The sequence below is a fragment of the Melozone crissalis genome, unplaced genomic scaffold (assembly GCF_028551555.1).
Source record: "Melozone crissalis strain CALT ecotype California unplaced genomic scaffold, PUWL_Pcris_2 ptg000004l_1, whole genome shotgun sequence".
Classification (NCBI taxonomy): Eukaryota; Metazoa; Chordata; class Aves; order Passeriformes; family Passerellidae; genus Melozone; species Melozone crissalis.
In genome coordinates, this window is record NW_026535782.1 from 39,388,218 (window position 1) to 39,402,381 (window position 14,164).

The window sequence follows — 14,164 nt, forward strand, 5'->3', positions numbered from 1 at the left end:
AAGTCTGCTCACCAATTAGCAATGCTGTAACAGTTCATTCACAGGTTTGAAAGTTTCTGTTTATAGGATATAGTCACTAACATTTATTTCAATATTTTAATAAGTCTCCTTGTCCTTTTCTTGACCAAATCTATCCCTTTCCCAGTAAATGAAGGTCCTGTACCAGGAATTAGGGCATTTGGGAGCCAGGAAGAGAAACGAGCTGGCCAAAATCTGCTCATTTAAAGAAGAGAGCCTCTTTGAGAGGAGGCAGCAATCAGCACAGAAAGCAAAGCATTGTTACATACCAGAAATGTTTATATTTTTCCTGAGACTGAAAATGATAGGGAGCACAGCATGCAGTTGGGAAGAACTAATAGCTGCAAAGACAAGTAAAGGCTCTGAAGGACACCAGAATGTGTTTCTTCTGCAATTACTTTAGAAAATATTTACTTTTTGGTGCAACACTCTTCATTTCCAAAGGAAAACTCTTAGAGTATTTAGAGTATTAGAGTTTTTGGTAATCCTTGGATACATGCTTTCAAAGTCAGAACATGAGAGATTCAAGGACAGGACACCCAGGAGAAAGTCCAGTATTATGCAAAGATCCCACATGTCCCTTTCCAGAAATGACAAATCTCTTGTCTTCTCTCCTGCCTAAGGCAGTGGTGCCCTGAGCTGGCTGGCTGAAGACCCTTCATCCCTGTGCCAGGCTCCTTCCAAGGGTGTCATAATGTTTGTACCTGAACTGATTTGAAGATGAAGGAAACGGATGGAGCTGGCTGCAATGTTAGCTCAGGATGACTGTGATAAGTACTGGCAGGGGGATGTTTTCCAGGGACCAAGGCTGTTCTTCTGTTATTAAGCTATCTGTTGTGCACAGGTAGCTAAGCAGAAGGAATGGCACAAACCTATCCACAGTGCAGCCAGAATCACTGGTCAAACATAAACATGTTATTTAGACACATTCTAGAGCGCCATGCACCATCTCTCCCCAGGCATCTGCTTGCCTTATTACTTGTCTTAATAAAAGACGCTATCTCAGTCCCTGCACCTCCAGACACGCTTCCTTCCCCACGCCTGGCTGCGCTGGGGGGGCTGCAGCACTCTGCCTTTTGCTGTGACACTGAAGCCAGTGGAGGAGGGCTGGCACTGGGCAGCACTGGGCAGCACTGGGCACTCCCACCCCACAGAGGGAGCAGAGCCAAGCGATGCCAGCAGCAAGAAGGGGCAGGGAGCAGAGCTGACTCAGGGGGAGAGCCCAGCTCTCATCCTGCTGCCTGAGAGCTGGGAGTTGTGGGTGCCTGTTGCCCAAAGGGGTCAGACCCTGCTGCTGTCCCTGACTCTCCTTGTCACCTGTCCTTCTCACTACCAGCAGCCACCCTGCTTGTCCAGGGCTGCAATATGGCCAAAGCAAGCAGTTTTCCTACCAACAGCCTCCCACCTGAAGGAACTTCCAACATTACCAGCATTTTGCTACTGGGTTGTGTTTAAATTATTTTGGAGATTTGCTATGCAATTCAGCTGTCAAGTGTAAGGATCTGTATCATTCTCTTGTCTCCATCTCTGTTGGAAAGAAATGGGTAGTTCTCAGGTGTGGTTTGGTTTGTCTTGAAGCAGATCAACTGCAGCTATCCGGGAAGTGCCCCTTTCTCTCCACCAAATATAGTGGGAATCCACATGACTGCCTCCAATGAAGAAGTCTGCTCTGTAGACACCTAGGAGTCGATTTGATTGTCCCTGTGCTGCTGCCTAGGGTCATTTGGGATCTTCTGTGTTATTAGAGTGAACTAGTGCTCCAGAAGGATTGATTCCCATAGCTCTTGTATCTTATATGCCACGCCTATGGTGTTCACTGAGTAACAGGTAACAGAGCTACAGCACCTTCAGTTAACTATTTATATCTGCCGGTGTACCAGAATTAAGTCCTTACAGTGGGCTAGGTACCTACATATCAGCTGGCCATCTCAACTCTGAAATAGCCAGGGAGATTGAGCACTCAGTCCATTTGCTCTTACAAAGGTGATTTGAGATGCCTAAGGGTATCCAAAACATCTGCACAGGACTGCCAGATCTGATAGAGGAGGTATGGGAAATCCATGTGCTCCTGCAGTGGTCCCTGGAAGCTGAGCAGGAGACACTGGGGCATCTCAAACGATGCTTTGCTGGTGTGCAAGCAACTAAAATGAGGCTCCAGGCAATCCAGGCAACCACACCTGGGAGCACTTCAGTGTACACAGAAATAGGCACCTGCATCCAATCAGCTGGGACAGTCCTCCTGACCTTATGGCTGTTTGGGAGCTGAGACACTCAGTTCACATTTAGGTAACAACCATCAGACATCTAAATTTAGGTGCCTCTATCTGCAGGTTACATCCTGTCCCTAAAGCGAGGTGACAGCCATCTCACCTTTCTGGTGTGATCACTGTGCCATGTGTACTCACACCTGCAGACCAGTGGTGCCTCTCCACCCTCCTTGGCACAGCATGAGAGCCACGGACACCATGTGTCACACTGCAGTGAGTCAGCAGCCCTCGGGCTCCTAAATCCCTTGGGATTGTTTTTAAATGTAGCCCCATTAGCCTTCTGAAAGTACAGGTTATGCTTGATGACTGACTCTCATGGATTTCTCAGGCATTCTGGAAAATGTCTGTGTTACTTTTATCTTTTCTCCTTTTTTCCCCCTGATGTAATTTGACATAGTCTATTCCATGAGGATTTTTGTGTCTGTGCAAATGTAGGGAAGTAGCTGGCAGTCCATAATGTACTCTGACAAGATGCAAATAGGCTGGCAGTGACCAGTAACCTTTGAAAGCTTCTTGGGAGGCTTTCCTAAGACAAGTTGGGTCCCACTGAGATGCTGCTAAGCTCCTCTCCATCTCTACTTATTTTCCCTTCTCATTTTTCATAACTGCCTCCGTCTTGGCTGGCTCACTAAGCCCAGGACCTGCTTTAAAGTTTAGATTAATTTCATGGAGAGAAACCTGGTATGTCTTTTCCTAAGAACCCTCGGGATTTTGCACTGAAATAAAAATTGGAAGGACATGAAGAACTGTCTTAGGGTTCAGCATAGCTCACCCCACAGTGACTGCACTGAGTGTTGCCTTTCACTGGATGAGCCACTCATCCCTGCAGGTCCTCATGCACTTCTGTGGGGTGTGGAAGAGAGGACTCTCTCGTATGAGTTTTTTGGCAGTCTCCACATGTGAGATTCAAAAAGGATCAGCACCCAGAAATAAGCAAGAAGCCCTAAAACAAACTAAATTAACAAGCAGATGAGACACCTGTGAGAATTTAGACCTCAGCACAGGCACGTGCAGCTGCTCTACCTCCACCCCTTGTTTTGGGAAGGAGCGCAAACTTCGCGAGGTGAGGGCGATTTTTAGGTTTGGGGCTGTGTGTAAGGACTGAGCACTTCATGTGGATAGGCCTTGATGTCAATTCCTTAATCAGGATAATGAAATACTCCCAGTGAGTAACATTTAAAATAACAAATGAAGTCACCAGCACATTGGATATACTCGAGGATTTAGAGGGGGTTGTGCTGATAGGTGTGTCAAGCCAGAGGCATAAAATGTAGAGCAAGGGGGAATTTGTCATTGCCTGGGCCAGCAATTTGGACAAAGTGACTCAGTGCTGGTGAGCTGAACTGAACCTTCAGAGAGCAAGGCTGGTCTGAGTGAGACATGAGGAGAGCCAAGCTGCCCCTTCCAGGGAAGGAGCCGAGGAAAGCCAAGCTGTCCCTTCCAGGGAAGGAGCCAGTGGCTCCCTCTGGCACGGGTGGAAGGGACAAGCAGAGCAGACGTGTCCCCACACGCATTGCAGCACCTGTTGAGAAGGGCCCGGAGTAACAAACCATCTCCGATCCAGGCTTGCCACCCGGCTCTGGGCACTGCTCACACACCAAGCCTCCTCACGGCCTGCTTTGCAAGCAGTTTATCGGTCGGGAAAGCAGGCAAAGACACAAAAGGCTGGGAGCAGGGAGGGGACGCACTGCTATTCCTAGTGGCGGTCCCCACCCACGGGTGCCAGGAGCCAGACAGGGGAGCACCTTATCAGGGGCCTGGCCGAGCGGCACTCCGCGCTGTCCCGGCGCTCCATCCCCACCCGGCCAGGGGTGAGTGCCCCGCTGACGTCAGGAGGCCTTACTTCATTTCCTGGCACCGAATTTTCCCCGCCGTGTCCTGTGGGAGAGGAGAGGCGAGGCGGTGGAACTGGAATAGGCGTGCTCGGCCCCACCTCCCCGGCCCTCCAGCTGTTAAAGCTCCCGCGGCGGCGGGCGCGGAGCTGCTGCTCGGCCGGGACTGCGCAGCGGAGGTGTCCGGCTCCTGGTGCGCTGGGAAAGTGCCTCTCCTGGACGGAGCCTCCCCGCTGCCTTCTCCAGGCAGGACCCAGACAGGTAATTCAGGCACTGTGTTACAGGATCCAGGTTGGGCCTGCATTCTGCAGCTGGGTTGGGATGGCTGTGCGGGGCATGTGCCTCAGAGTGCCTCCCGGCTGGGCAGAGCTCCCGGGACACGACTGGGAATTTGTGGGTGAATGGGTGTATTTTATGTACAAGTACCAATGAGAAAGGAGGGTCAAGTTGGAGGGAGAAGACTCCTGCTCTCTCAAGCAAGAGCTGTGATTTGGGGTGTGCTGTATAAGCTACCACAGCACCGGTGTCTTTGCACGGACTGCAGAGCCCCTTGGAATTCCTAGACACTGCTGGATGAGCAGACTTAGCCTCTGGGGAGCAACATCACCCAGGAAATGGGGTAGAGGCTCTTCATGCCTCATCACACCTTGCAGGACATCTACCCTGGAAAAGAAGAGAAGGCAGTAAGAAATAGTTGCAAGTGGCCCAGTTCTCCAAGTCAGGAAGGTTATTTCCATCCCATTTGTTCCTCTGGCTGTGGCAAGCGCCGCTTGCAGTCAGCACTGCAGGACCCAAAGCTATGGGTGTGCTCCGTGCTGTCATCAGGTCACTCACGCTGGTTCTCTGGGCTCTCCACGTGCCTCAACAGCCAGCACCCGTCTGTATCTGCCACAGCTGTGAGCAGATAACCTAATCTAATCAACAGTAAATGTCTGTGGATAAAATTTTAGAATTTTCTCTCTAGATTTTCAGACATTTATTACTCATAATTGTCCAGATAACCCAGCTATCTGTGCAAGAGATCAGAAATCTCCAAAATTTTGTGCACTTTGATTGTGAAAATTCCTTCATGTATTATCCACTTATTCCATGATCTCCATGAGAGTCCAAAATTCCTGCATATTTGAATAATTTGCATTTTATTGTAGCCAGCCTTTTGAAGAGCTGCGCATCTTTTACACAGTGAGGTTAGAAGCTGGAAGAATATTTCTCCAATTCAGTTAGAAGCAGGTCCATTGAAGCATATGTGGGGCTGGGTGTGAGGCAGTGGTATTTTCACCCTTTGTTCATCCCTTGGTTAGATCAACTAACCATTTATTAAAAACACAATCTGCATTTTCCGAAATCTGCTGGAAGGGTTTGAGAACCAACTTCATGGGTGCAGTATGTTGTACTGGAGCAGGAAAATTAAGGCAAATGGCACAGTGAGCACTAAAGTCTACATTTTGCGAGGTTGATTTTTTTTTTCTCTCTATTAAATACCCCTGCTTTTCCAGTGTGGGTCACCATTAAGGACTGGTTGCTCAAGTTTCATTGTGATATTGTATCTAAACTCCTCTTTTGATGGATTTCAGAGATTCAGGCCTAAATGAGGAATTTAGTATTTAGAAATCAGTACGTGGCCCCTGGGGTCTAAACTCCCTTGGTGCTGTGATGTGCCAGAGGCCCCCGTGCTGTGGTTTCTGCATATGCTTCAAGCTCCCAAGAAAGTAGGGGACTTAATTCCCCTAAACAGGCCACTTAAGCTCTCCTGTCCCCTGGGAGATGGGCTTGCTCAGACAGCACTGAAGTCCTTAAGATGGGACAGCAGGAGTGTGTTAGGGGCCTCGTTGGCTTGTGGACTCCTCACGCAGTGACTTGGTAACTTCTCACACCATGAGCAGCACTGGCTCTGGCATGTCAGGCCTCTCCTGAGTGCAAGGCAGTGTCCTGGGGAGGAGAGTGTCTGTGAGACACTCCTTATTGCTACACTGCTGTGAGGAAGGAGAGATATGAGTTCAGGGCTGGTGGTTGGTGGCCTGTATTTGCTGTTGAATTTGGAGTGAGAAGGGCTGTGCTGAAGGCACCCGGGATCAGTTATCTGCAAGGCAAAAGGTGTTAAAGTTCCCCCTTCATTCATAATGGTAAACCAAAGCCAAAAGTGCCTCAGAGAATGTAAAAGGGGGAAAATGAATGTAAAAGAGAACAATGAGTTTCCTGTTCTGCATTGTTCATGTCTGAATCTCCCTGGTACAAGGTACTGATGTTGTTTGAACTTGTCAGAAGAGTGTAAATTGCATTATGACTACAGCTACTCTTGTATCACAGAAATGACAAAGCAGCTCAGTCTCTGCACTGCAGGGCACCAAGCAAGTGCCCTCTCCAGTACCTCGCCTTCTCCCCACTCCTCACACTCCTAAAACGTTGCACAACATCAGGCACAGTGCAGAGGCCGTGCAAGGTGAATTGCCTCCTCCTGAGGGGCTTGGTTTGCCTTGATGGAGAGCCAGTGCCAAACTTTGAGGTGACTCTGCTGCCATTGCCCCATGTCCTTAGCACTGTGGTGTCCTTGCCCAGGGGGATGGTGGTCTGTCCTGCCTCTCCTTCCCCACTGCTGACAGTTCCCAGATGGTTGACTTGATAGCCTGTGCTTTCTCTTTTCCTACAGTTTTGGAGAGGTTGTTCAGGAAGGCAGGAAGATGACAACGTCGCCTCCGCCGGGCTGCGGCAACATCGGTGCCGACTACCACCTGCTCTGTGACATAGAGAAGGCCTGGGGGATTGTCCTGGAGTCGCTGGCTGCAGCAGGCATCCTCGTCACCATTTTCCTCATCTGCTCGCTCTTCTTCCTCATCTGCAAAGTGCAAGACAACAGCAAGCGGCACATGATCTCCGTCTATTTTTTCTTTCTTTTAGGCACGCTCGGCGTTTTTGGCCTCACTTTTGCCTTCATCATTAAACTGAATGACAGGACTCGTCCCACTCGCTTCTTCCTGTTTGGGGTCATCTTTGCCCTCTGCTTCTCGTGCCTCCTCACCCATGCCTGCAACCTCAACAAACTAGTGAGGGGAAGAAAGCCCTTCTCCTGGCGGGTGATGCTGCTCTTCCTTGTTTCCTTTGCCCTGGTACAAGTTGTGATCAGCATCGAGTACTTGGTCACCAGGTTTGTAAACCAGAGAGAAGACTTCCTGAAAATGGATCGAGAGAATACCAACAAGGACTTTGTCATGCTTCTGATCTACGTGCTCTTCCTGATGGCTCTGACCTTCTTGGTTTCCATGTTCACATTCTGTGGGCCATATAAAAGCTGGAAGAGGCATGGGGCACACATCTTTGTCACTGTCCTGTTCTCCATTGCCATTTGGGTGGTGTGGATCACTATGCTCATAAAAGGCAATACGGTTTTAGAAAAATACATGTGGGATGATCCTGTTGTGGCCATTGCTCTGGTGTCCAATGGCTGGATTTTCCTGATAATGTATATTGTCCCTGAAATTTGTTTCCTCACTGCTCCTCTGAAGCTAGAGGACTACCCTCCAGAAAATGACTTCTGCCAACCCAAGTTCATAAAGCAGACAACTGGAGTGGACAACCGTGCCTACACCCAAGATGAAATTGTGCAAGGTATGGTGAAGTGGATGACTCCACTGCCCCCCCAGCCCTAAGCACACAAGCACCACTCATGACCTAAGAGAGGTGGGAGAGCTACAAGAAAAGATTTGAAGATGATATGATATTCTTAATGAGGAGAAAGTTTCAGACTGATGAAACTTTGGAAATGTCCATGCAAATTAGTCTCCAGACATGAGGGAAATGAGTGAGGACCAATGCGAAGCAATGTGTAGGAGCAGTGACTGAGTAGGAGACCGGCTGCATGTCAGGGCTGAAATATAACTCTTTATGACCCTGCTGTGTCTGGGAAGTCCATGTTAAAAATCAGGAGGGTTTTTTTGTCCCTTAGTGGTGTATCAGCTCTTCAGGCCTATCTAGGTTATACCTTGGAGGTTATTTATTCCAGTTCTGATCAGGTTCCTACATCCATGTAAGAATGAATCCGTCATCCAAAAAGGAGGCAAGGAGGTCTTTCTTTTCTGTATGAATCTTTTGCCTACTTGGGCAAAGCAAAATGTTTCTATCAGTTGAGGTTTCCCAAACCTGTGGGTAGTAGATGTGATTCCTCTGGGTGTGGATTTGCTCCTGGTGTCACGGTTCCTCCACCTGGAGCCAGACCCCCAGGTTTGTGAGAGAATATTCAAGAAAGGCTCTACTCTCTCAGGGAATACCCTGAAGGGGGTCTTGTGCATGCAAGTGGGAGGGATTTGGCTGGTGGTGGTGACAGTAATTGTGAGGCAACAGGAGGTGTCTAAACTCCAAGGCCACCTGTGTCCTGTTATTTGCAATATCATCCATTCCTGCTTTCAGAAGGAAATATTTCATGTCCCCCACCTAGGGATTTTAGCCCATTCCTGCCTGCACACTGCACAGTTAGACCACTCTAAAAGCAGCTGCTCATGTAGCCACAGATCATCTGAGTCTCTCTTGATGTGGTATTTCTGAGCTCCTGTGTAATGCTAATTGCTAATGCACTAACTCTCCCCTGCCTTTTTCTTGTGACACAGGAAACATCAACTACTCCCCGTACGCTTCTCACTTTCAGATGAAGGTAAGTTCATGCCACTGTCACCCCTTTCACCACAGGCAGGCTACAGACTACTCTTCAGGTGCTGGAAGGAAGGGAAGGAGAAGGGGCAAAGACAGATGGGCCTAGAGCAGGCTCTGTGAAGGCAGGCCTGTGCTTTGCATGGAGCCAATTCTGTGCCATGTTCATGGAGGTGCCTGTGGCTGGACAGAAAGAAAGAACTACGACATGTCCAGGGACATGGGAAGGCAAGAGGGGCCCAATGTAAAGTGGTTATGGTTTTCAGTACTTTGGGATTTGGTACTACATAAGAAGTCCTCTCTTCAAGCACAGTTCCTACAGTAGACTGTGCCCTTTCCTAGGAGAGTGTGCTTAGTTCCTCAGCCCATGCCCTAAATGTATTCCCACCAGCAGACAGTGCAAGTTGCAGTGCAGATCCAGAGCAGGCAGTCCTCCTCCAGACCACAGCCTAGCCAGGTCTAGGAGCTCACATCATGTTCCCACATGTCCTCTGGTGACCTGTCTCCATCACTAATTTGTTCTGCCAGGATCCTCTTCCACAGCCTTATTGGTCACATTCTCAGGAAACCTTCAGCTCTGTTTTTCCCTTCCTTCCTTTGTTTTTTTTAATAAGCCTTGTTTTATTGCTTCTGTCCAGTTTTCAAAGGTAAAGACTTCTGTGCTTCCTTTTCAGGCCATTGAACCCCAGAGTGATTTCTCCATCCCTCGCCCCAAGGCCCGGACAAGCCCATACCATGACTACACTGGTGGGAAGAGCCCCATGTAGCAGCTCCACAGTGAGCAGAGACTGAGTGCCCCTCAGCAGAGGCACAGGGAATGGGCCACATGGTGACAAAGGAGATGATCCTGCAGAAGAGTCAACGCACACCAGCAAAAAAGGGGAGGGGTCCTCTTTCCCCCACACAGGCACCTTTGTAGCTCCCTGTTATTCTTGAGATACAGCTTTCAGACACAACCCTGGCCATCCTGTCCCTGCTCACCCTGTCTCCATGGAATGGAGCTTCTCTCTTCTGATGGAAGAGCATTCTGGCCTGTTTCCAGCAGGAATGCTAGAGAAGCAGGAAGATCATCAGCTGGGTCTGTGACTGGCTCTGCCCCAGACAGGGCCTGCTTTAATCAGCTCAGGGGGTGCCTGCACCCCTCATCTGATGGGAGAAGAGGAAGGAGCAGGAGCATCAGCCCTACACATTCCTTCCTCCTGTATACCCACACAGACATCTCAGGTACTACTGAGGCACTACTTTATCTATCCCCTGTTATTTTTGTGCCCACTCCCAGCCCTGCCTGGCTGTCCTTCAGAGATCAGTGAAGAACAGACAGAGAGAAAAATAGAATACTCCATATTTCATCTTCATATTTGCTTCCAGCACCTTCCTCATCATATAGGGGCCATGCTGGAGCTGGGGAAGAGATCTTAAAGGCATAAAACCATCTACACCAATTTACCCTGACACATGTTCCAGTTCATGTTCTAGCAGCTTCCTTTCCAGCTCTGGCTCTTGCCCATGGGCCTCAGTTGAGCTCCCCAAGGTGCCTGCCCCCTGCAAACTCTCCCTCCCCACCCCAGCCATTCCAGGCTGTGGATCCCCAAAGACAAAGCCTCTCCCATGTGGCTCCTTGCAATACCCTGGTGGGATATAATCCTGTGAGCCCTGGATCTCGGCCTCTTCCTGAGCGAGTCTGTGGCATTTACACAAACATTTCCCAAGCAGCCAGGTTACAGAGGGCAGACACCCTTCTTCCCAGCATGAGTGAGCAAAAGTGTGTGTGTGTGTGTGTGTGGTGTGTGGACTGCACCCTGGTGATGAGCAATGAGTCTGCAGAGTTGAATCATTCTGTAACCTGCTTTGCATTTGATAAATAGCTTTCCATGGTATTTCATCTGTAACTACAGAGAGCTCTCCAAGTGGGTGTGTGTGGTACACTGGCGTCTGACACAGCTGTATATTTATTTAGTACTTTGTATGTGGACTGTTTAATTAATAAAAACCCAAACAGCCTGTCTATGAGAAACTGCTGCTCTTCCTTGGGAGTGTGATTCCTGTCATGGCTGGTGGGGTGACAGCAGTAGCTCTCCGTGGCTTGGAGTGGGCCAGCTCTGGGAGGTTGCACTTGGGGGAAAATGGCAGAGAGGTGCTGCTTTGAAGCTGTCATTGTGGCCCAAAGATCAGCTGCTTGAGGGTGCAGAAGAAGGGTTAGTAGCTTCTCCATGCTACTTTTCTTGAATAAAGTTGATTTAATGTTAGGAGTGCTTAAGAAATGAGGAAATACAAATCCAAGCCACAGCAAGCAAATGCCAGAGGAAAGATGTGAACTTTTCATCACTGTGCATGTCTGTGTCCGCTGTGTCAATACTCCTGTATTTATTCACTTGTCTCTTGTTGGCTACTTGCATGATCAAGAATAGGAAAGGAGCTTGTAGGTGTGTAATTCAGTTTGTAAAAAGATGTCTTTCTGAATACATGTAATATTTTTATTTGAAGGTAGAAACAATATCAAAGCAAAATCATATCAGTGCAGATGATAATTTTTAAACCTCCTGATACTGTGAGGCTGTAATTTCCCTTTTTAGAGAATACTCTCTGATGAGATTCTACATGGTGTGTTATGCTACCACATACCCTTGTGCTTGGCAAGCAAACCCCTTCCTCAGGCACAGTGAATCAGGCAGCCTGGGTCTTCCCCACTCTGCCCACTAGCACTGAAGGGCAGCACAAGGACATCTGAGGCTTCTGGATCCCCTGGCATGAGACAGATCCCTCCTAAGGATTGATTTTGAAATGTATCACAGAATAACTTGCCTTTTTCTAGTAAATTTGAGGTGGAAATTATGCTAACCATCCCTCCTTTCTTCTACCTACACAGTCCACAGGTGTAACACAGGATGAGGGAGAAAACTCAAGGATGCTAATATAATATTGGAGAGCAGGCTGGGAAAAGAGTTTGTGAAGTCCTGATGAAACTAGTTGATTTGTAGACTGAAGGTAGGAGGGATGTGCTTGAAACAATACCTAACTTTCAAGAAATTAGCTTTTCAAGCAGATGTGGTGTCATTGTAAACTGTAGTATGTCCTGGGATGATTCAAAAATGTGTTGAAAGAGAGGCAGCTCCTCTGCTTCAGTGCAGTCTGGTGGAGCAAAGGAGCAGGCTATCAGGAGAAACAGGAGTGAAGTGTGCTCTTACCATGTGTTTTCCATATCCCAGACACTTGCCAACTCCTTCACTAACTGCCACAGACCAGAAAGTGCCTCCCAATGTGCCTTGGCCCCAGAGGCAGCAGAACTGGGAGGGGTGAGAGACATCCTATGCACTTCCATTGATTCAAGGCATGGTGATTTTCTTGATTATTTGGTTGTTACTGTGCATGCTGCTTGGCAGAGAAGGAAAATCCCCTTCCCTGGATTTAAGAGTCCCTTTTAGAGTAATTTTTGAAACCTCTGTAATGACACAAATACTAATCTGCCCAGAGTTATTTTGCACTTGTTTGATACTAAGGCAGCTTTGTGTGAGAGCTCATTGAGATGCCAAAATAAACATGAGTTTCTGTGGAACTTTGCACTGCTGGGTAAGGGGTGCTGCTGTGCTGCAGGCTTCTCACACCTCAGGAGAGACTGCTGGAAAAGCAGCAGTTTCCTCTCTCCTTGTAATTGAGCTTAAACCAAACCAGCTGCCACTTAGTCACAAACACACATCCCAGGGAAATCCTAAACTGGTTGGGCCAGACAGACTAGACCCAAAAGGAACAAGTGAGTTGAGGAGGCAGGATCCTTGTGCAGTTTCTTCTGCAAACCTGCTCACTGGGGGCCTGTAAGCCCAGTCAGGCTCATCCCTACCCCTCTCCCTTGGTGGTGGTGCTTGCAGGTGCTCTGCCTTCAGGGCCCTCTGCTTTCCTGTCCCTCCTCTCCCTGCTGAAGGAGACCAGAGAGCCAGAAATGTACACACCAGGGAAGGGTTGGCACAGAGCACACCTGGGTTATGAAAGCAGCCAGGATTATCAGGAGGCAGGTTAAACTGCTGAACTTCAGGTCAGGGGTGTCATGGGAAAAGAGAAAAGAGGGACAAAAACACGGTTTGGTCCCAGGACCTTCAGGGTCACCATCCCATGGCCTTGCCAGGGCTGCAGGGCTCCACGTGCCTGGCCAGGAGTGAACACGGAGGGTGCAACAAACCCTGGGAGCACAGACCCATGCCAGTGGGGACACAACTTGGAATGGGGAGGAACCTTGCTGGGGTCACCCCCCAAGTGCTCCCTGTCCCTTCTGGCAGCTGGTGCCAGTGCCACCCTCCCTAAACAAGATATTTCTTTGGGAGGGATTCACCCTCTTCCTATGAGTCCTGTAGCCCTGGCTGTGGCACGGGGGTCATGAGTCCCTCTTCCTCAGCTGGGGCTGCTCTCTCCAGGCTCACAGGGCCAGGTGATCACTTTAATCAGATCTGCTCCCCATGGAACAGAATCACAGGGCCACAACTTGTGACAGCTTTTGGTCCAATTGTGCGTGTTGTTCCTTTGCCAAAGGTGACTGACTGTCTCACAAGCAGGGCTGACAGCACAGGTGGTGTGTCCAGTGCCCAGTTACAGCAGTCACCTTCTCCCATATAAACCTTACATTGGAGGTTGCAGTGTTCTCATCACACTGGGCCCGAACCAGAGGTAGCTGAAGAGGAGCAGTGCCTCCCATTTTCCTGTCCCTGTCAGAGGCAAAGTGAACAGCTGGGAGCAGCCTCCTTCAGCCATCCCTGCACTACAGCCTGTGAGCAGCACCTAGAGGGCAACAACTCTCGGGAGCAAGAGACAGCTTTCAGCCCGCCCTACACTTCCACTTACACTCTGCTCTTACACACACACACTCCCCAGGGAGGGACCGATTTTGCAGCTCCTTAAAGACAAACCAGAGCTCAAAAAGCTGCCATTGTGAAAGTCGTGTGTGAGTAATACATGGGATGCGTCTTGCTCTCTTCTGCCCCAAGCAGAATATTCTGCTCCCTTTAAAGTGTAAGCTGACAGAGCATGCAGGGAGCTGGTGGTTCTGAGAATCCACAGAGTTCTTCCTTGTTTCCAGCTCTTTCCTACATTTTAGTAGGTTTAGTGGTACTACAGAGTCACTCAAAGGTTTTGGTCAGATGGGACTTCTGGAGAGCTCCAGTCCAGCTTCTGCCCTGAACAAAGCTCATCTCCAAGACCAGTTTGAGGTAAGCTTTGAATGTCTCCAAAGGCAGAGATCACACAGCTTTTTGGGGTTTGGGGTCCCTATGTTGGTGTCTGACTGCTCTCATTGGGACTTTTTAAAAAACCTGTGTCTAATCAGAATTTCCCTTCTTGCAACTCCTCTGTCATCCTTTGACCTTTTACCATGCATATCTGAGGGGAGTCTGGTCCCATCTTCTCCACAGCAACCATGTAGTTAAT

General features: G+C 49.0%; 1 protein-coding gene across 1 annotated transcript; it reads left to right on the forward strand.

Annotated features, from left to right (window-relative positions):
- Nucleotides 1-6,795: 6,795 nt before the first annotated feature.
- Nucleotides 6,796-9,522, forward strand: LOC128938722 (retinoic acid-induced protein 3-like). Its single transcript, XM_054279068.1, has 3 exons — nt 6,796-7,720; nt 8,716-8,759; nt 9,430-9,522. Exons 1-3 carry the CDS (start codon nt 6,796-6,798, stop codon nt 9,520-9,522), a joined length of 1,062 nt encoding a protein of 353 aa, XP_054135043.1.
- The last annotated feature ends 4,642 nt before the right edge of the window (nt 9,523-14,164 follow it).

What these genes read in the sequence shown, in the direction of transcription:
- LOC128938722 (XM_054279068.1), top strand. Translation starts at nt 6,796, where the DNA reads ATGACAACGTCGCCTCCGCCGGGCTGCGGCAACATCGGTGCCGACTAC. An exon ending in CCAAGATGAAATTGTGCAAG is followed by an intron (nt 7,721 to 8,715) that starts GTATGGTGAAGT and finishes CTTGTGACACAG; the next exon opens with GAAACATCAACTACTCCCCG. An exon ending in CTTCTCACTTTCAGATGAAG is followed by an intron (nt 8,760 to 9,429) that starts GTAAGTTCATGC and finishes CTTCCTTTTCAG; the next exon opens with GCCATTGAACCCCAGAGTGA.